The sequence below is a fragment of the Anser cygnoides genome, chromosome 2 (assembly GCF_040182565.1).
Source record: "Anser cygnoides isolate HZ-2024a breed goose chromosome 2, Taihu_goose_T2T_genome, whole genome shotgun sequence".
Lineage (NCBI taxonomy): Eukaryota > Metazoa > Chordata > Aves > Anseriformes > Anatidae > Anser > Anser cygnoides.
Genome location: NC_089874.1, coordinates 18605982 through 18628936, shown reverse-complemented (window position 1 = coordinate 18628936; position 22955 = coordinate 18605982). Strand labels below are relative to the sequence as shown.

Genomic DNA, 22955 nt, shown 5'->3' with positions numbered 1-22955 from the left:
ACTGAATGCGGGAAAAGGATCAAAGAAGAAACATCCAAGAGCTGGGTGCAAATGAGAATGCAGAGAGGGAGAGAGAGCCTGTTTAGAGAGGTGTGGCTGAGCCCAAAGTGAACCTATGGGGTGAGAATGGGGAAGACTGCTGCCCAGGATGTGCTCCTGCCCTGCACAGGCGGCCCCCAGCAGGACCAAACCTCCAAGGGATGGGGATGTTGGACGGGCTCTGAGAGGACACCACCACCTTCCTCATCCTCACTACAAATGAGGTGGCTTCCAGCAGGATATGGCCTGCTGAGCTGCTGAGTGGGGTTGTGAGCTAAAATCCTGTTCAGGTAAATGCAGCATCATCACACCACTGCCAAAGCCAAAGGTAAACATTGCAGCTGATGAGAAGATGCAGGACTGAGTGCAAGTGGCATAAATGTAAAATATAGGCATAATGCATATTCCTGGGGTAGCAGCAATGGAAACAGACTTTGTATCATTCCAGTGTGCCGAACATGGAGCCTGTCTTCTGTTTGCAATGGGAATCTATCATGTCTGATGGCCTAGAGGAAAGTGACAGGCGAACATCTGCAGCCGTGGCAAGCACAGCAGAGCTGGCCAGCAGCTACCCACCTTTACGGAGCTCGCTGTGTGCAGAAAAAAATAAAAGCATCACAAGGTTGAGTCAGAAAATGCGTCCTGTAACTAAACTGGCTTAACCCTTGCCTCTCAGCACTGCGATCTTCGTTAATATCCAGCAGGCACTGACCTGGGCATAACGGGAGCGCCGGAGGAGCTCTTCCACCCGCCTCGTCCCAGGCTCCTTCCCAGCTGTGTGAGCCACCTGCACGCTCCTCTTCTGCTCACAAAGGATTGCTGTGACATCGCCACAGCTCAGCAACGGGGTCTCGTGGATTAAAAATGTAGGTGGGACGAGGGGGTTGAGTACAAGAGGAACGTGGCCGAGACAGTGCCATGGGGTGCAGAGTGCGTGCCTGTATGTGTGTGTGTGCACAGGAGCACACGGGGGTGCGATGGAAGAGAGGAAAGCAGGGAACCAGATCAGTATCAGAGAGTCAGAGCTATTAAACAGAATATGAAGATAAGGGAAGAAAATAGATTTTTTTTTAGTGTTGGATTATTTTTGTAACATGCGATATTTCAAGTTACCTGGTGTGTTTGGTGTGTGGCACTTCATTAGTACAAAAGCTTTGCCATTCCTAACAAAGAAATGGGCAGTAGGAGATGCACTAAGCCATGTCTGTGTCACCCTGCATGGTGTCCCCCCCTCCTTTAACAGTGCCTGGGGCTCAGACAGGTCTTGGTGCACCACAGGGTGGGACTGCTGCGAAACGAGCTCCTAAAGACTGGTCCCTTCTGGCTGAGCCTGGGGGAGGATGGCCCTGGGATGCTGAGAGCCTGCAGAGTGCAGTACGATGGGTTTTGAGCAGGTGAGGAGAATTTTACCCAACAGGCACCAAAATGACAGGCGATTTTTTTTTTCATTCAGACAGAGATTGAGCAAGGAAACTCCTGCTGCCTTAAATCACAGAGGTGGTCGGACTTGGACCAGCTGCAGGCAGCTGATTTTTATTTTTGTGAGAGACACCACTCTTTGCATACACTACAACACTTTGCAGGCTCTGAAGACATCCTTTCTCTTCCCATTTTTAGTGCGATAGAGCCCTAAAGCCATCTTGCCTTCATTCTTCAATCATCGTTTGCTGTGATTGTTTCTATATGGCCTTTGTTGAGATTAAAATGACAAAGTTACAGGATTTTTTTTTAGAGTCAGGGAGAAGGCTAGAAAAGCTGATTTTAGCTTTAGGGAAAGAATGAACTCACCAAGTTTTGCAGCTGATTTTTACAGAGAAACATTTCTTCACAAACTATTTGAGCATATTTAATTAAAAAAAAAATTAAACTCCCTTAAGTACAATATTTCTGCCTTAAATAAAACTACAGAAATTCAGATGGAATGGCTGGAAGAGGAAAAAAATTATCAAGTCTCATTTGCTTTCCCTTACTGCTTCTTGTTGGCTCACTGAGCACATCCACCTTTTCATCAAGATGGTCACTCAAATTTTGTTCTGCTCTGGTTGTTACAGAGCATCACAGACCCTGCACATCTTCGGAAAAACCTTTCCTCCCTCCTTCTCCCAGAGTGTTAAACTGCCATCTTGTAAGATGAACTAACCTTGCAATTTGGTATTAAAATAAATCGCTCCGAGTCATTTTTACAGCAGGAACAAAATATAAGAAATGAGCGCTGATACACCCACACAAATACACATACATGCACGCACTCCCACGCGCAGCCATCCCGAGCGAAGGCTGAATCCCAGCTTCTGTACAAATCTGATCTGTGTTGTGCTGGGTTCGGATTTGAAATCTGTAGGTTTTGTGGAAAATGCCTCAGAACAGTGTGCAGGGCAGTGATAACACATTCACAGAAGGGCAGTATAAATAGCAGATATGACTGGATAAGATGGCTGATAAGTTCTGGCTTATCCACCAGAAGATGCCTCCCCTCCCGCTTGTGGAAAAAAAAAGGATGCTTTGCATATTTTTTAACAGAACTCCTTGAGATTCGTGAAGAAAAAAAGTAAAATGTTCTGAATTGTCCAAGTCTAAGGAGCCCAAGCTTCACTTTCCAAGATGATTTATAACAAAAATGAATCAGTGGTGCAGAGGTTGCTTACACTTGCTGAAAAAAATTATCCCCAAATAATTGATAGCACGAGCAAAGCTGAAAGTTACGTAACTTGTAGGCACAGCGGGGTAAAACTAGAAGATATTCTCTTGCAAGTAATCAAAAAAGACATTGACATGAACTGTCCTCAACACATGAAGGGTACCTACATCCACAGATCCTGTCCGGAAGCATGGGATGGATGCATTTGAGCTGTCTTTGCAGTACTGCCCAGCTGCTGCTTCAATCCACGTAATGTGCACCAAGGGCAGTCAGGGTGGGGGACTTAGGACTTACAGTGTTGAGAGCTATCCATAACTTCCACACTCTTTCAACATGTGTTTGCAAAGGACAACATCAGTCCAGTGCAGAACTTGATAGCGTCTCTTGTCTGCAGAAGACAGTATGTGAACGTCATGTACACAATACCTGGATTTTATTCACATCGAAAATTATGATTTGTATCAGGCGGGTATCAATACTCTATCAGTTGAAGATTGTATACCACCAAAATATCTTTGAAGCTAAAATTTAACATGCAACTCATACTTTTTGTTTTACTTTGTTAGTTGAATTACCTTAGAAAAGAAATTGAGATAATGAATACAAAAAACGAACCACTGACAGTAATATTTTTTAGGGAGACACGCTGCAGAATGAGGTTAGATGAGTAGAAAAACTGTTATTCTTTTCTATTTCTGTGAAGTAGCTTTTTTATTTTTTTTTTCCTCATGGGAAATCATTACTCTTTCTGGAGAAGGTAAATTGAAATGTTCCTCTGAAATAGCTTTCCTCTTGAAAATAGTGGCTGAATCCTTCCTCCACCTCCTCAACATTAGCTTCCAATCTTGTTGGAAACCAGTGATTTGTGGAATCAGCGGGGACCAGGCACTTTCTCCTGAGTGTCGTCCTTGCTCAGCTGAGCCATAGACTCAAGTGTCTCCAATTTTACAGAAATTTGCAGAGATTTTCTTCTGCTCTTTGACTGCCATTCATTTTGATGAGGATTCTAGGGCAACAAAGGATTGACTGAAAAGATTACTTCAACCACAGAGTTTTTTCTGAGTTCAAAGACCAAAAAACTCCTGTCCCCGCAAGGCCTCTTCACCATCCCTATGAAGGATGTAGCTCTCTGCATCATTACTGACTCCAGGTCACAGCGACCAGTGATCCCCACCAGGAAACACACCACAGATGAAAGCAATGGGCATTAGTGGTGACAGTGGGGATCTTCAAGTGTATTCATCTGGTTTGCTCTTAGCCAGTATCTTCCGTGGTATTTTGTGCCTGTCTCTTCAGCACCGGGACTCCTGAGGCTGGATCAGCCCTGCCGAATTCCCACCCCAGCACTGCTGTGGCAATGGCTGCGAAATATTGCTCCTCTGCTGGCTTTGCTTTATGTGCTCGGTGCAACTATTGAAAACCTTGCCCTAGGGTCATCCAGCTGTGTGCTCCCTTGTCCATTAAAGCAGCTTTCATAAAACAAAAAGATAGGTGCTTTGGAGCCTTTTATGTAGGACAAGAAGCTGTATATTTTTATTATTATTATTTTCACTCTACTGCCTTCCAGCATATTACCTTTCTCTTCCAGCCTGTAGCCTGGCTGACATTGAGAGCCTCCCTTTTTACAAATGATTACAAAAAATCCTTAAAACTATTTTAAAAGTGTTCAGAACTAGGAATTTCCTTGGCTTTTCTTTCTCCTTGTTTCTCTGATATCATCAGTATTTCTCTCTCATTCACTGGTAACAGGAGTCAGAGTATCTACCACATCTCACCTCTGGCTTTACTTCACTATTGAAATAAGAGAGAGGGTTATCTGTCTCTTAAAAACCAAGAAGAAAAATGAAAAGCAACATTTTAGAGTTTATTCTGAATTCTTTATCAGCGTAGAAGCAAGGGCTGCCTCAGACCTCAAGGTCCATGATCAGAAGCTTCTGCTATTTATCGCTTATTTCAAGTGGACAGCCAGGGAAAGATGCATCAAACAGCATAGCTGTTAAAAGGCTAATACCCACTTAACAGCACAGCATACAGCAACCATTTCCAAACAGAACTTATTTTGAGATTGTGATTTAGCTCCCAATTAATTCAGATGATTCTTCCCTTTGAAGCTTATTTTCATTAGCTGACATCTGCAGATTCTTAGTACAAAATGTAACAGGATGTAGGTTTTTGAAACATTTTAATAGGAATTCTGGATTTTGCCTTCTGCATGTCAGGCGAGTGGGCAAATACTCATCTATATAAATCCATATAATTTCATTGGCTTCAGTAGAGATATGCAAATCTACATCAGATGACAATTTGTTCTATTTTATGTAGCTGAAAGCGAATGCAAGATGATTTTAGTTTTGTAAAGTATTTGGAAAAAGTAATTGGTTGAATAACTGGGAGGTTGAATAACCGAATCCAGACATACAGTCAAATCCCAAGTAGTTACTGTGCCATCATATGGTGAGTCACACCTGTGAAAGTTCAGAAAAGTGCTGTAAATCCTAAGCAGAGAGAAAAGAAGGATTAAAACAACGGAGAATTTTATCAGCATTTATCCAGTATCCTGGGTTAGGATAGGAGGGTAAGACTTTAGCAGGATAGCGAGCATCCATGATTTACTGCTTGATAAAATAATTAGATTTGCTGAGATATTATTGGAAATACTATAGATGTTATGCTTGCCATAAGAGAACAAAGAAACCCACCTTGTCCGTGCTCTTACCCTGTAGGTTATTCTTGCCAGTTGCTAGTTCTGAAGGATGCATATGAAGCTGTTAGGAAGCCCTGTATTGACTAAGATGTCCAGTATAATCCATTGGCTCATTACTGAAGGTAAGGTGCTCATGGGAAACTTAGTTCCTCAATATTACATGTTCTAGTGAGATCTTATTTTCCCAATACTTATAATTATTTCAAACTTTGCCTTTTGGGTGATTTTTCCTTTACCCCATCTCAGTGCAATTAGCTTTTATTCATTTTTTGCCTGCTCTGTCCTGGCTCTGAGCAGCTGCCAGTCTGTTGCTGGGCTGCCTTCCCGAAGCTGTGCTTGAGGCGCTGAATTCAGCTCTGCATTTTGCTGACAGGCTGGGGATTTAGGCTGGCTCTTAGGTGTAGCACCGACTAAAACACCACATTCTCCTTTTGGATACAGTGCTGAGCCTTTTATCATTATTAGGGGTGTTGTACACTTACTGTCCTTATATTAGCACGACATTTATACTGGAAATGATCTTTGGGGAAGTGGGATTCATTCTGCGAGGGCAGTTCAGGTACCACTGTTGTCATTTATTCAATTTTCTGCTCTCTGCCTTCATTGCCAAAGACATTTCTGTTTTTTCTTTATTTTAATTTAAAATAAAAATAATTCATGGAGACAGGCTCAGGGATCTGACTGCTATTGGTATGTGTTCTGAGCTGTGATTTTTCTTTCAGCAGCGTAAGTGCATCACTCTGTGTGCAGCAGACTATGAAGGCACCAGCAGCCCTTAGCATACATGAACGTTTCCTGACATTAAAGTCACTTCTGTAAGGTACAAGCAGAACAGTTTGTGTTTGCAACCTAACTTCAGCGCTCCCTTATCTTTTCCCAAATGTGAACAAGCTTACAAAGTTTTTGAATAGCATTTTTGTAAAATGCAGAGTCTGCATCTGCATATTAGATACATCTGCATATCAGATGCAAGTTCTCCATAAACAATTGGGAGTCAATGACATGGATTTTTTTGTCTGCCAGACAATTTGCTCCTAACCTAGAATAACACTTTCTGTTAGAGATAAGATGTGATCTTTCAAACATATACCAGCACTTTCCATTTCAAGTGTTTGGGAGGAAGATTCTAAAGTTGGAAAAAAATCATATTATGTATTTTAAGAAAAAGAGAAGAGGGGATTACAAAGCGGAGCTCGTAGAATAAAGATCTCCAAAAGGACTATTAAGCTACTTTATAGTCAGCACCTTAAAAATAATTAATTGATTGAAACTAGCTACTGTGGGATTGTCAAGAAAAGTCCATACAAAACAAATTAAGTTTCTTCTTTGACTCATAACTGGCCTCAGGAATAGCAATGAAGCAGCAGATGTGCTATGTGTCTGCATCAGTAACATTTATTACATACCTAGAACGAGGTTTTCAGAAGTAAGCTAAGGAAATATTGTATAGGTAGGTCATGAAGTGTGTAAGTGTTTGCCTCTAAAGCCATTCTCAAAATGTAAGTAACAGTTATGTACCATGAAACTGGGAGGAGGTTTCAAGTAGGCTCCTGAAGGGATCTGATCTCTATTAAATAGGTTAACGAACAAAATGAATAATGAAATAAAGAGTCATAAAATAAGCAGATGACTATAAGAAACAATGAGATAGTTAAAGCATTTTGAGGAACAGGTTTGGAATTAAAGATAATCTTGAAAAATCCACAAGATGGCCTAAAATCAGCAGGATAAAATTCAACAAAGACAAGTGCAAAGCACTACCCAGAGGAAGGAGAGATCAAACCCTTAAATAAAAACAGACAGTGGATAACTAGGAAGAACAATGTTTTGAAAGGTTATGAGGATTATATTGGATTACAAACTCAAATACTGGTCAATACTGTGGTGAAGGTGAAAAAGCAGGCTGACCTCAGCGTGGGGGGTATTGACTGAGAATTTTTTGTAGCCTGCAGAAGAGGCATAAGGGGGCCTCGTCTGGGGCACCAGGACCAATGACAGTTTTAAGAAGCGTAGTCTGCTAGGAAATTTGATTAATTTAGCCTAGGGGAAGGAAAAAAGAGAGTAAGTCAAGGTGGTCTTTTTCAGACAGACACATCCAATGGTGACTGTGCTCTAAGAGGAAGAAAGTAAAGGACAAAAGAACCAAAGAAGACTTGGATTATATAAGGCAATCCACCCACCCTACACTTGGTGCTAAGGCGATGAAAACCTGCAACAAGGTAGTTAGGGTCTCTGTGGGGTCTACCTGACTGGAAGTTCTTTGAGAGAAAGGTAGAAAATCTGCTGCCAGAGATGAACTTGCTCTACGCAGTCCTGCCCCAGTGCAGAAAGGCTGTACTGGGAAACCTTGTTGAGACTCCTTCAAGCCCAGGATTTCTAAGGAAATGTCCAGGGGGGTTGAATTTCGCACTGCAAGTGAGCAGTAGTTAACAGGTAAGCTCTTGCGGCTTTTGTCATCAAGTTCTAGATAACAACACTTGTACTCTGCATTTTTGCTACTTTTTTTTTTCTTTTTTTTTCCCTGCAATATTCAGGTGGTGGTTTTAATTCATTTGCGAGTGAAAACAAGATAATATGGAAGCCTGGCCTCCAGTACATTCACTATCACTTTTGCCAGCCACTACAATAAACTCAGCATCACTCCTAGCCCCCACGTACTCTGCACTGTATATTAAAACCTCACGGCACAGTGCTCACCACCACCAGTACTTCCATTTCTGTCCTATCATTTCGAGTCCCTCAACTCCAGCCCCCTCTGCTTCTGCTGTTCCCTGCCTGCTGTGCACCAAGGAAGAGCACACAATCCAGCTGTTTTGGGACATATTGATGTTTATTGGCCAATATGAGTGGTCAAAAGAGAACCAAAGACCAAAGAGAATCTGCGGAATTCACTATGCAGCCTTCCCCTGAGTATGAAAACTAATGTGGGTTTCTTTCTTTGATCCAGCTGCGCATTTCATAATGTTTGTAGAAACCTGAGGAAGCTTTCAGACCTTCACACCTCTGTCAAACAGCTGAAATCTACTAATGGGATCAGAAGTTATTGGCAGACAGAGGGGGTTCAACGGTCAGACAAAAATATGACTGCAAGTGCATTATTTCTTTAGTTAATCAAGCAAAAAGTAAGAATACTTTTGTTAAAAAAAATCTATATTTTGTGTTTCTGATTGCCACAATCAATGATGCTGATAAACATTTTCTTTCTGTTTTGAGAGAGATACAACATAGTATTCTGGAAGTTTCAGCATTTATTGAGCATAGTCTGTATATCACCTAATTAGCTTAGGACAGAAATTAATAAATGAGTATTTAATTTGTTCTGATTTGTTTAAACAGTGCAATACTTTCTACACTTCGAGCATTTCCAATAGTTCAGATAAACCAAGATCTTGTGTACAGGCCATATTTGGAAAAAGTAGGTTACAGTTACTGTAGTCTATTAAAAACCACTAACATTTTGCACTGCTATTTTTTCTGCACTGTAATTAGATTCAGGTTGAGCTCATGCAATATCTAAATGCAGACTCCTAGCTCGATAGCTAATAGAATCAAACGAGACCCTTCACATACTGGCATTTTGTTTGCAACAACCGTGGTAGTTGTAACAGCTCAGAGGAGCAGGAGAGCGGTCAGATGCCTCTCGATTCCCCACTGGAGGATGGCCTGAGGCAGCTCTGCTGGCAGAACTGAGGCAGAAGCACAGCAAACATTGTTCAGCCACAGTAATTGTGTATCCTGGGGACTCCCAGTCCGTTTTCGCATTGTACTGGTCACAGCTGAACAGGTTTCTAACACCGCCAACACATTACAAATGACAGGCCAGAGTCATTACTGCGTTTTAATGCTAAAATAAAAATACAATGATCAAAGTTTCCTACATCTCTTCCAATCCTTTCTAACATGTAATTAAACATGTAAAAAACATGTAAAACTTTGTAAATAAATAAAAATGTAAATAAAATATTTGGTCGTTTCCTTCATCTAAGAGGATGCTGTCTTTCCATCCTGCCCTGTATCTGGGCAATGAACGGTAGGCTTCGAGTCCTGCGACATAGTTTTTACAAAGCTGTAAGTAGATGCATGCTTGCAGTGGCTTAAAAACTGTTTGTGTCTCATTTTAGATGTGGCTGTACACAATAGCTGTTTGGGAGCCGGTCTGAAGGGACCGTGGGAGGAGGCCCTGGGGGATGAGAAAGGCTCTTTGACTCCTCTGTGATGCAGAGGCAGAACAGCCGCCCTGGCACCCTCGGCGCGAAGGCCCTCCACCTCTCATCTTCTCCCCATGCCTCATGAACACAGGCAGCACAAACAGCAACCCAGTGGAACGGGACGGCTGAAGCCTTCTGCCTCCAGCTGTCCCCAGGAGAGGAGGGAACCGGCAGCAGCTGGAGTCGTGCCCTGCCCCATCTGGCTCCTGGCAAACCTGTGTGCTGAGAAGAAGAGCTGCTGGGGGGTGTTCGTGAAGGAAAAGGGGGTGTGGGAGTGGTGGGTGCTACTGGAGAAGGGTGTTCGGGAGGACTGTGAGGAGATCGGGAAACAGAAGGAACTTAATATGCTAAGTACATTAAAAGGATACTTGATTATCGCTGGCCGTTTAGCAGGTGCAATTTCGGTAGGTATTAATGGTCAGGCTCCAGGAGGGGAAGTGCACTCCCATCAGGCAGCTGACCTTTAGAGCAGCCTGCGGCAGTGAAGAGAACCAGCACAGGCACACTGATAAAAAAAATGCTTGTTTATTTATTTGTCACTGATACCTCACCAAGTAAACGATTCCACATTAGCTTAGCTCAATCCTAACAGCTGCTCCTTTCAAAAGCCCCTTTTCTCACTTATCCGCAGCAAATGATGCATCTTCAGGTATTTGTTCAGTGCAGACTCCGAAGCACAGACTCCCTGTGCTGTGCTAAACTGTAAATACCCATTTCTGAGCTGCTCAGCATATGCGGTTTCCAAATAATCTCATAGGCTATTCACTTGAGGGAAAGTTCATTACATGTAAATTATTCTTTAACAGAGAATATCGATTGCAAAAACACGGACCACAAAATTAATTTACCCTTAGCTGTATTAGACTGACTATTCCTTATAGTTTCAAATAATTCTAAAATAAGAGGATGCTTTAAGGAGCAGATATATCTTGTCAGCGGTTTAAAATTAGATCATATATTCTGCATGACTGAAATCTGCTCCTTATAGGATGTGCATGCACATGTGTGTGTGGGAGAGGGGAAAGAAAAGGATCTTTTTACTACTCTTCTCATCTGCACTCTTCAATTCCAAAAGGGAATTTTAGATTAAACCAGAAGGGAATTAATTGTAATTGCAAGGTTTTGTTGCGGACAATCTCCTCTAAAATTCACCCTTTGCAAACTGCCTCCTGTCACGAACCCCTAAGGTAAAAGTAAGATGTTAAGCAGGTGGATAACTTCGCATCGAAGAAAATGGAAAGTTAAGCAGGGTTTATTTATTTATTTATTTATTTTGGTGCTACATCTGTACTGCTGATCATGCCAGCCCTATAACCGATGGTTTATTTGGAAAGGCCTAACTGCGTGTTCAGTACTTTCGGGTGCTCCCAAAGGCTACGTTTTGGGGGAGCAGGAGGACAGCGGGATGATCGGCCAGCTCTGCCTCCACTCTAAGCCAGTGCCCTGCAGGTCAGCCCTGAAAACCGCGGGCCTGTGGGCTCCACTTCGAAGACAGAAGTAGGAATTAGCGCTGCGGAGGAGGATGACGGGCAGTGCCCGAGCAGGCCTGGGTGACACCAGCGGCAGCCCCACACGAGGGGACGGGGCAGCACCTGAAGGAGCCCCCTGCTGAGGGGGCTCCCCTCGCCCCTCGCCTCGCCTCAGGGGCACCAGCCCACAGCGTGACTTTAACGCCCGCCGCCCCCTCGCCCCCCTCAGCCCCTCCGCTTCCCGCCGGGGAGCCGCGGCCGCTCCGCGCCCGGCCGCCAGGCGTCGCCGCCACGCTCCCCGCGGCGGGGCCCCCGCCCCGAGCCGACCCCCGCCTCCTCGGGCGGGCGGCCGCTGCCAGCGGGCGGCTCCTCCGCCTCCGCCCCGAGCCGGGCCGGGCCGGGCCGGGCCAGCGGGCGGCAGGTGAGGCGAGCTGCCTCGACGCCTCTCCGCTGCGCCGCCTCCTCCTCCTCCCTCCAGCGCCGTCCTCCCGCCCCGCGAATGGCTGCCGGCTGACTGGCAGCCGAGGCGGCCACACGGGGCGGCAGCCGCCCGGCGCACACCTATAAGGACCGGCGGGGAGGGAGGGAAGGGGGCGCCCGGCGGTGAGGGGCTGGCTGTGGCGGAGCTCCGCGGCGGTGTGCGGGGAGAAGCAGAGCGCTCCAAGCAGCCGCCGTGCCCCGTGGTCCCGGTGAAGCCGGCAGCGAGGGGGCAGTCCCTCAGCGCAGCCCCCACGCCTTCCTCCTCCTCCTCCTCGTCTCCGGCAGCGGCGCCCGAAGGATGCGGAGCGGCGGGGCGCGGGCGGCGGCGGGGCGCCGCGGGGGGACCCGCTGCTGCTGCGCCGGGCGCCGCCGCCCCTGCGCGCTGCGCTGGGCAGCGCCTCAGTGAGCGCCGTGGCCGCGGCCGTCCGGGCTCGCTGCTGCTGCCGTCGCCGCTCCCGTCGCCGGAGGGGCTGCGAGCAGCCCCGCTCCGCTCCGAGCCGGCGGCGGGGGCCGCCACAGGTGCCTCGGGGCCGGGGGCTGCCCCCCGCCGTGCTGCCGCTCGGGCGCCGCCGAGCCCCCGTCGCCCTGCGCCGCGGCTGCCTATGCGGAGCGCGGCTTGAGTGACTCCGCCGTGCCCGCGCGACCGGCGCTGCCCCGGGGACATGGCTCTGCTCCGGCTGCTGCTGCTCCTGCTCCTGGCCCCGCGGGGGCTCGGCGCCGCGGCCAGCCCCGGGCAGGCGGCGCAGGGCCGGGAGCGGGCGGCCAGAGGCAGGCAGGCTGTTTACAACCACATCAAGAGCCGGGAGCCTCCTCCGGCTCCGCGGAGCCGCTCTACGGAGAGCACCATCTTGGCGCAGCGGCTCGCCGAGGAGGTGCCCCAGGACGTGGCCTCGTTCCTCTACACGGGCGACTCCCGGGAGCTGCGGCGTGCCAACTGCTCCGGCAGGTACGAGCTGGCCAGCCTGGCCGGCAAGTCGCGCTTCACCTCGCACCCGTCCCTGCACGGCGCCCTGGACACCCTCACCCACGCCACCAACTTCCTCAACATGATCCTCCAGAGCAATAAGTCGCGGGAGCAGAACTTGCAGGAGGACCTGGAGTGGTACCGAGCCTTGATCAGGAGCCTCCTGGAGGGGGACCCCAACATCTCCAGGGCAGCTATCACCTTCAGCACGGAGCCTTTCTCCTCGACCCCCCAGGTTTTCCTCCAGGCCAGCAGGCACGAGAGCCAGATCCTCTTGCAGGACTTGTCCTCCTCGGCTCACCGCCTGGCTAACGCCTCCCTAGAGACAGAGTGGTTCCACAGCCTGAAGCGCAAGTGGAGGCCGCACCTGCACAGGAAGGTCTTGAACGCAGGCCCCAAAACTTTGGAGAACAGCTGGAAGAGGCGAGAGAGCTTCACGGCGGATAAGAACCACATCAGGTGGTCCTCGCCTTACCTGGAGTGTGAGAATGGGAATTACAAACCCGGCTGGTTAGTGACTCTCTCGGCAGCTTTCTATGGACTGCGACCAAACCTTCTCCCTGAGTTCAGGTAGGAGGAGGGCTCCTCTGCTCGCTCCCTATTCGGAAGGGGGTAAGGTGGGCTTCCCAATTCTGCCCGCTCCTCGGGAAGGTTGCGCTGTGCCTCTGCTGTGTGACCTGATCAACCCTTCCCCGACCGGCTGCTCAGTCACACCGCAGTGCAACCTCAGGCCTTCCTGTTGAGCGTCACCTTCATGTGTCTTAGGGAGCTGTTGCTCAGGAGAATTGCTTCTATCTCAGTCTGTAAAACAGGGTTTTCTTTAACTGCTCTTACTGAAACAGGTGTGCATGTGGGTTATGTGCCGGGCATGTTTCTGGAGGAGAGAAGATAGCAGGAGATGCCAGTTGCAGATTACTTCTTTGCAAAAGATCTTTACCGAGCTGTTATTTCTTACTTTGCTGCAGAACTAAAAGTAGCTCAACCCTAGCTGTGATTTTTAACCAGCTGGGAAACAATGTTGTCATGCTGCTAAACTGCAGTTTCTGGTCTTCAGTGCACATCCACTGTGGGGTGCTCAAGCCTGGTCAGTGTGTAGGTGATTGTTTGCCACTTGCCACTGCAGGTTTCTCACAGTGCATGTGGTTACAACCTAAACCAGCAGTTGGGAAGCTTTTCTTGGGGCATTTTTTTGTAGGACCCCCACCCCATTGCGAAGCTGTGTAGATGATACCTGGCACATGTGAAGAATTGCTTGTTTTCTACTGCTGTTATTTCCAGGAGTTTGCCACCAGGCTGTGACTAGCAGAGAGGAGGATATGGAAGGGCTATTCTTATACCTTGTTTTAACAGCGAAAAAAGATGCAATGAGAGCAACCTGTGGGGTATGATATGTCAGATTTTTGCACTGGCATGCTTGTAGTGGGGATCACGTGTAATTCTGCTGGGGAATGCCCACTGCCCCGAAGCAGCTTTAGTGAAGCAGCTCTAGTCCCTCAGGAAGTGAGGGAAGAGCACAGAATTTGCTTTGTGCTGTGATTCAGCGGTGGGTGAAGACCGCTAAAAACACAGTGGAAATGGAAGAGATTTTGCCACCCTCGAGTGCCCAGGCAATTGTGTATATGAACACTGGCTTTCTTGGCTTAGTTTGAAATCCAGTGGGATCAAGCAGGTATGAATGCAGTCATGTATTCTCATTTAAAAAAACAACAAACTTGAATAAAGAGTGGATGATTATGTATGAAATTACCTTTTGCTCTTCACACTTCTGGGGCTGGTAGGCTTAGGGTAGAATGAGCTCATCTGCAGTCTTTTGCTGAATTCCTTCCTCTCAAGACCAAAAGCCAAGAAAAGCTGTACTGCAGAGCTCTCCTGGACCCCAGCAGGGGATCCAGAAAAGTTCAGGGAACTTCTCAAAGTTTGAAATATTTGAACAAACTTGAGGATGCAGATGAAAGCTAGTGTAGGCAGATATTCTCTTGGTGGGGATGGAAGTTCATGTAACCTGAAGAACCTTTAGGCTGGAGGTGGGGTTGCAGCCACCAACTAAATATCTGAGAAATTAGACCTTGACATGAAATCTAACAGCTTTGTTACCTTCAGCTGAAAGAAGAGCAGGTTTCTTAAGCAGCAGAGACCGAGATTCAACTTCATCTCTGTGCCAAGCTCTTGTGATGCCAGGAAGCATCTCGGTGGTGTAGGTTTCTGCTGTGGTAGCTCATGCACAGGACACACCAGGTCCACTTGGCAGTAACCCTGGCCAACCAAGGCTACCAGTAGGGGTCCTCCTGGGCGCAGTACAAGGCACTGCCTGTTTTCCTGATCTTCTTGGCCTCCATTTACCATGTGGGATTCACCTCAGTTAAGGAAACAATAATTTGTTGTAACTCAGATATTTTGAAGGGCATCTTTTAGGCACATTTAAGCATGGAGAACTTAATTTTCATTTAAGAGATATTGCAATGGGGTATTGTATAAGTGTTGTGTTACTGTGTACTGCTGTGGGATTGAACAGTTAGGACAAAACCAACAAAGATTTGTGTCAAACCCAGAGATGAGTTGATAAACATTTCTAAGAATCTCAGCATGTTTTACTGAGACAACTTGCAACTCCATAAGAAAGCAGGTGAAAAAAGTGTGTGTATATGTGTATATATGTATCTTGGCAAAGTTAAATGATGGTTCCAGTGTTTCTAGTTTGAGATATGTTACATGAAAGATGGCCTTCTAATAGGCTTATGTGAAATGTTGAGAAGATAACTCTGCAGCTACATAGAAAATACTAAAACCAAGATAAACTTCTCCCAAGACTTGTGGGACATCTTAACAGTTACACAATATTTTTAGTACCTGATAGGTGTGCAGCCTCAGAAGGAGCTCTGAAGAGGATAAACGGTCTGAAATATAAGCATGTAAAATAAAAATGCAAGATCTAATAGAGCAATTAGTACTAATGTTCTAATAACTACACGGTCCCTCATGAAATAAGCCTTATTTCCCCTCACCATCTGTCTGTCAGTGACACAATGGTTTAACTTTAAATTCCTATTTAAGGCCCATATGGTAAAAAGCAGCATGTATTTTAGTCTCCATCTTTTTCAAAAGCCACGTTGGTTCTCTCAATGAAATATCCCTGAACCATCTGTTAGGAACTCTTAATGGCTCAGTTTACATGCTCCTTCCATTTTAATAAGGATCACTTTAATGGGATCACTGATGGTACTTCAGTGTGTGCCCCTTTAATACTCCTCTTACAGTTCACGTACTTTCTTCTTTGCTGACATTTATTAGGTTTATGGCATGCTACATTAGAGTAACAGATTCATGAACTCATTTTCTTCATGGAAAAAGTGTCTTTTCAAGCTATAGAAGGAAAAGCTGTTGCCCCTACCTTTTGGTGTATATTCTGTCCCAGTAGCAGATGGGTACATTGCACAATATAGTAATGGGAAGAGTTTTATGAAGATGAGACTAATAATTACTACTGGTTCTGTTCAACACATGCTACTACTGCAGTACTGTCAGCAGTGAGTTTCTGCAAGTGCAGTCGCAAGCAAAGCATCGCCTCTACGTGGTGAAGGGTTGTGCCTTCTGTCAAAGGATGCGACTGTTACAGGCACAGGGCTGTTGCAAACAGCTAGCTATTAGTCTTTAATTTTGTACTCCCCCATATACTTCTCCCTTCACATGAGATGGAAGCCAAACTGTGAAGTGAAAGCCAAGAAGAAGGTCTTTTTAGTCATCTTGACAAGGTTATAGGAGGCCAACTACTGAGATAAGCGGAGAAACCAAAGACATGTTGATTGTGCTGGTGAACGTATCGCAAGCTGTCTGAGGCCAGTGGCACCATATCAGTGGTGCTGCCTTTGCACTGCTTCTTAGCGGTGCTTGCTGGTGTCTCGTCTGCTTTCCCTGGCCTTTGTTCTGCCCAAAAGGAAGGGAGGCGATGTTCCCATCCGCTTAGCGAATGCAGTGCAGACTCATTTCGAAGTGAGGAGAGGATTCGCAGAGACTGGAGGTAATGTGTTGGTGACAGTACCCATTCCCTCCTCCTTCCTTCCAAAGTCTACGCTGATGCAGTCTGCAGCTGGAGTTCAACATCTGATGTGTCTAATTGCTCTACAGCTCTTGTGCTGCACAGGGTAGAGCACTGGTAGCGGTTGTTGTTAGTGACCCTCCTCTGCTACTTTCTGTCGTACGGTGACACGGAGCCACGTCCTGCAGCCCACGGTGACCCGGCTGGACTCCGCAGCCCTGCTGTGGAAGCAGGAGGGTGTGAAAAGCTTCGCCTCGTGGCTGTGTTCCGTTTGCTAAAAGCACTCGCTTGGCCCCCGGAGGGGAAATGGGAGGCTCTCATTGCTTCAGCACTCTGGTGGGTGGGTGGGTGGGGAGGGTTACTCCTTGATCTGGAAGGAAAGTGTGCAAGTAGTCTGCTACTAGGAGCATATGAGTATGAGTGTTTTTGTTCCTTTTTTTAAAAAAAAAAAAAAAAAACAACACTCTCCTAGGTCACTGAGTCCAATCTCCTGCTGACCAAAGCCCACTTAATGTAATCAGTTGACTCAACTTCATCTTAAAAAGGTAGCTTTCCCTCTTGGCTCTCCACTTCGCTGGCCTGATGGGTTGGGATAGCTTCTTCTGATTTCTGATCTAAATTTATTCAGTTAAATATCCATTTGTTCCTGCTCCAGAGCTGCCTTCTGGCTGAAATAGCTGTCTGCAGACATTTACTGCCCTGACCTATTTATAGGCAGCAGCAGGTCCTTCTCCACCTTTGGTTACTGGACTGAAGAAACCAGCCTTCTCCAGCCTCCTGTCAGGAGCTCTCTGTTGCCATGGTCCCTATTTTCGAGTCCTGTTCCAGCGTTCCTTGAATATGGTTAGTCAGATCCGTGTGCAATGTTTCAGCCTCGTGCGATGACATCAATTACTCCCAAACTCTGATGTATGAGCTGTTGCTCTTGCGGTTCAGAACGTTCTCTTGTGTGCTGCTCTCATTTTCTTTACTGTCGTCGTGCAGTATGTCAGCGTTTTGGGAAGTGGTCCTTGCTCGCTTTTTTTCATCTAGGAGGCCTGAATCCCTTTAGGATAAAGGAGCGGTTCTGCCTCTCCCTGTTCCAGCAAGGTCGTGTTTCACCAAATACAGGGCAGCATTTGCAATCAGGTCTCTCAAGGACTGCTGTGAGGATGCAATGGCATAATGGCTGTTTTGGCAGAAAGGAACGTACTCAACAAGATGAGTAAGGTTTTGTTTTTTTTTTTGTTGTTTTTGAACAATGCTGTGTTCTGCAATAGCTGTGGATACCTTCATTCTGAAGTTTGGCTGAATCAACTGTTGTTTCCTAATATTTTTTTCTTCCTGACATTTATTCCTTCTCTCTTAATTATTTGAAAGGTATTCCTTGGTGCAAAGATTAATCTTTATTGCACAGTTCAATTCAGCTGTTTTTTTTTTTTTCCTCCCTAAAGGCAGTGTAATGTAATGATTTCCACTGTACTATTAAAAATTACTCAAACCACTCTAGGGTTATCCCATAATGGGGTGCTTAGTTAAGGAAACATTACTGAAGGCAAATTCTACCACAAAGGTAGAACTACCTATGACAAGTAATTTCTTAGGGAATATACTTCTGCTAAATTTTTCACAGGTGTTAAATTGGTAAAATAACCATAAAAGTAGACATAAAAAGAGAGAGTTTCAGAACTTGTAACTTCTTTGTCTTAAATATGATTTAAGCTCTGACTTTAACCACCTCTTTTAAAAAAAAAAAGTTTCCCCGTGGATTTTCAATCTAGTCTCAGTACTGAACTTGGAAAACAAAATTCATTTTAATTGTTTAAGGAAGATTACTAAATGTTGTGGCATCATATGTTAGTTATGTAATCTTGAAAATATTTTAAAATGGTGAGGCTGACATCTCCTTCTATACCATGCCCTGGCCCATATAACATGATTGAAAGTGTGGGTGGATTTAGAACAGATTTTAAAAATGAAAAGGAATAATTTATTTCCTCGAACTAAAAGTTTTGGATTTATATATGGATTTATATTTCTGAAAAGAACAAAGAAATATCTACTTAGTATGATTTACTGTTGATTAAAGAACCCCGCCCCCCCCCCAGTATTTTTTAAATGTTCTCTAGACAATCAGTGACGTACGTGCCTCTTACGTATTAGGTCACGGATGAGAATAAACTAGACAATCATGGAAGAAAAAGGAACAAGGAGTAGGGAATTCGTTTTGGAAACATGATTTGGATTTCTTCACTGTTGGAGAAACAGTGGGGTATTTGAAGAAAGAAGCTAAATATGACCAGGAGAGGACTGAAACACGTACTGTGTTTGTGACAACACTTATGTAGCGCGTGGTAAGTTGGAATAAAAGGAATGAGCTTTTTGGGTCAAACTGCTACTTCCAATCCTCTGTTCCCTACCTGTATCCTCCTTGGGTAAGGCTTCCAGCACAGCAGGCTATCAAAGGTCTTTTGAAGGGAATGGGCATGTGACAGTTCTTACTATCGGAGATGCAGCTCCAGGCCTGTCACCTCCTATTCTGTCTATTCATGAACCTGAGCTGAGATTGAGAAATGTTCCCAAAGATAAGAACAGAAGTATTGCTGTTAGGTCAGATGAAAGGCTTATCTAGTTTTGTCTCCAAAAGCAGCTTCTGGCAGGCACTTAGGAAGCAATATAAGAAGTGTTCATGTATCTTGGTTATATTCCAGTTACAAATAATAAGCAATACAAAATCTTTGCCTTTCAGACCGCATCTGAAAGGGCATTGATAGTAGGTATGGATTGAACTGACCTTCATAATTTACATTTATTTTTAACCCATTTTTGTCTTTACAATATAATTTGGCTCTGGTTTCCGTAATATAATTGAGCTGTTTAAAGAGCAATTATTACTTTCTATTTTTAAATTTGCTGTGTGATAAATTTATTTGGACATCCATGATCCTTGTCTTAGAAAAACACTTTTGCAGCATTCTTGATTCAACTTATCCGGACCAGTCAGATTTAGTTGTGGTGTATGCTATATATTTTTATCACCTGCAAAGTTTGTCAGGGCTCACCTATTTTTGGTTGCTTGTAAACCTGTTGAGCAAAGCAGGGATGACTGTGGTGCCCAGCTTGTTAACATCCTACAGGTGAGAGCTGACCTCCTGTCACACTGATACTCTCCAGAATGGCTGAGCAGTGGGAGCTTCCTTGGCTGTAAAAGAGTGTAGTGATTAAAACATAGTTTGCTTTCTGTAAAGGCTCTATCAACTGAGTTCTTTTCAGATCATGATTGTCTACTGGCCTTACAGATTTTATTTTGGACTGCCTTTTTCTGAGGTATTTGACAAGTTTTTGGTTATTTTGGTTAGATTTTATGCTTCTAACATGCTGATCCTATAGTATTTCTTGTTTTTTGTCTTGCTGTCTTGCCTGAGTTTATGCTCTTCCAGGTTCCTTTATTTGAACATTGGTTTCCACTTTTCACTTCTAAAATTCCCTTGCTATCTTGTAGATCTTTAGTGTTAGAAGTGCAGCTGTAGTTAGGCTGAAGTCATCTCTCCTGTGTAGGATCCTTCTCATTCAAAGCTCTTCTTGTTCCTAGCCTCTTCTTATATCACTTTCTGTGCTTGAGGCCCTTTCTCTCCACCTGTCTTGTTGACCCTATGGATAGTAATGGGCATATTTGAAAAATGTCTGTTTCTTGTTGAACGGTCTAAACTTGGTTCCAAGACCTTTTTTCATAAGCAGAATCTAATGTAAGTGGTACCCCACCGTTGCTGACACTGCGGCGTTCCTAAATGAGGTGGTGCCTGGTCACAGAATTTAGACACTAGCAGTACTTAAACACAAATCCTCCAGCAAAAATATCACCACCCCTCAAAGTATCTAGGAAATTCTTCAACTAAAATGCAGGGAAGTCCTCAGGCAGCACCGCATGCCATAAATCTGAAGGCTGAATTGAATACGAAATAATTCTGCAGACAACAGAGGATTCAGCTTTAAGTATTCCACCCTTGTAGTACTCTTCCAAATGGCCTACAGGGATTTTCTTTGCAGGTGAATCCTAATTCATGTGCCCACACTGTTATACTGCACTCTTCAGTTAAGTTTATTTTTAGTGAAAGCTGTTCCTTCTGTGGAAGTGGGCTGAAAAACAGCAGTCATGCTATGGCTAAGGAATCAGGCAAGTCTGTCTGTCCTATCACTAACAAATTAGTGATAACTGAATGACCAAACCAAAATCATGTTATATGTAATATCCCAGTAGGCTTGTGTGAATCTGGTGGTTACATTGCAGTGTAAAGGTAATAATAGTTCTAGGGACATCGAGGTGATGTAGAATCCCGAATCTTAACTTTTGAAAATAACTTTGAACAAGCAGAAGCTGTTGATTACCAGTAAGACGTTTACAGCTTAAGGTCACTTGTGAATTTGACAGCGGGATTTTCTTGGGTGGCCAAAGACACTTTGAAGTGGACTCAGGTGTCAGGTAGCGTGCAACATTTGAAAATTAGCATTCTTGAATGAGCCAGTTTCCAAAATGAGAAGGCACAGAGGTTTCCAACCTGAAAACCTTTGCTATGCTAATTACAGTATGCATTTATCTAGATGTGTGTGGATTTGCAAATTTGGGACATCAGTAGAGAATTCATTTTTCGCATTTCACTGTTGTTTGGTAAGGAAGATTTTTTGAAGGACAGCTTGTGGGGGGTGAATGAATACGGTAATAAGAATTTAGGAAGGCATTTAGATTTGAGGGATGATGTCCGCTTCAGCATGTGGTAACCACACCTGATAGATACCTTTATTGTGGCCGGTGAGGGCCCTGTGGCATTTGTTTGTCTCTTTAAACCCACCACAGTGATTTTGTTTTTCCCCTAGTTTCTAATGCAACACATTATGAGGAAGGTTACATTCTACTGAGGTGTGCAGGATTCATGCTTAGACAGGATTTGTCATCAGTCAAATGAAATATATATGGTTTTGCTGGTGCTTTTGAAAGGCTTCATTATAACTTGGAGATATTTTTCCCCGCAACCTTTAATGTTAAAGGATCTGCTACTGTGTATGGTTCTCTTTATTCCTAAATTTCAGAAGGCTTCTCTGATTCTACAATTAATAGGCTTTAATGCTGTTGATATTTACTGCTTATTACAGAACTGATTATAGTAAGAATCTTATTCATACATTTGCTATCAGCTTCTCCTATTTGCTTGCGATGCTTACAGACACAGCAATAAGTGAACAAACCTAGAAGACAAATTTTGAATGCCTGTTTAGCTGAGCTATGATGACCTCTGTGCCAAAAGCTTCCGAAGATCTAGAGGACAAAGATACTGTTTATCACCATTTAAATGCAGGCAGGCTGTTCTGTGCAGCTCTGGCTTGAGCTGGATGGGAGAAAGGGCAGATGTTCCTTCTGTTTTTTTACGGTGAGACAGTACAGGCAAAAAATTCTTCTGTTGATACAGGTTTTACAACACGTTGTTACAATGAAATATTATAACTACTGAAACTATCAAGATAGCTGGTAGGCTGGGAAAATAAGCTTAAATCAATTTCTGGCACAGATTTTGAGGCAAACAGAATGCCAACAAACAGTGGTACTGGAAATTAAGACAGACACGAAAGCCTCTTAAATCAAACCTCTGACCCAACAAAATCCTTGATGACATACTTCTTCAATGATTATCTGTTATGTACAATTCAACCAATTCTTCATCTGTAGTTTTCCAAAATGTTAAAGACGAACCTGTAATCTTTAGGTCTTTTTTGTGTAAGGACTGTAAAATTGTGGCGGAAAACAAATATTTATAGTTATAAAGAGATTAACAAAATATACTTACTTGCCAGATGGTCCACAATTACCAGTAATATTGTTATTAACTTATCACGGTGGCTCGGGTTCAGCCAGGCAGCACTGTCAGTGTGGATGAATGTGTTATGCTGACAAACTGAGTCGACTGTCATAGAGTTGACGTTTGTCTTGATCACTTCTGTTGAGATAGCAGAGCTGCAATTATTTCCAGTTAGTCCAATAAATGTAACACTTACAGGTAGTTGGTCTGTATACATAATAGGAGGATGCGTTCTTCCATATGTTCCGTTTTCCGAATGCTGAATCAAAAATAACTGAAAATGTGGGTGTCTAGCCGGGCTGTGCCAGCTACTGTATTAATCACAGATGAATTTCAGAAATACAGCATCATGTACATATTGGTGTACCCTACGTGTAATGTTGGTGGGGTGCGAGTCTGAGACGGTGTTTTCAAATGGCAAAGCATCCCAAATGAATGCAGTAAAAGTCTGTACCATCATGATGCCTTTCGTAAATGCCACACGTACACTTAAACTTTTTTCTTTTGAAAGCATCATGTATCATTAAGTAGTTGCAAGAGCCTGGTACTACCTCAGCAGGACTGTGATGTCACCATGAGCCGAGCAAATTGC

General features: G+C 44.6%; 1 protein-coding gene and 1 long non-coding RNA gene across 3 annotated transcripts in view; both read left to right on the top strand.

Moving 5' to 3' along the window:
- Window positions 1-918: 918 nt before the first annotated feature.
- Window positions 919-7832, top strand: LOC106048099 (uncharacterized). The gene is made up of 4 exons (XR_007158420.2): window positions 919-1433; window positions 5401-5503; window positions 6104-6201; window positions 7467-7832. It is a non-coding gene; the product is annotated as an uncharacterized lncRNA (long non-coding RNA).
- Window positions 7833-11436: 3604 nt separating this feature from the next.
- Window positions 11437-22955, top strand: part of GPR158 (G protein-coupled receptor 158) — a 196911-nt gene continuing 185392 nt past the window's right edge. For both annotated transcript variants that reach the window (XM_066991582.1, XM_048048493.2), the window contains exon 1: window positions 11437-13072. In XM_066991582.1, the coding sequence (XP_066847683.1) occupies window positions 12201-13072 (872 nt within the window). In that variant the 5' untranslated portion in view covers window positions 11437-12200. The remainder of the gene's footprint in view (window positions 13073-22955) is intronic.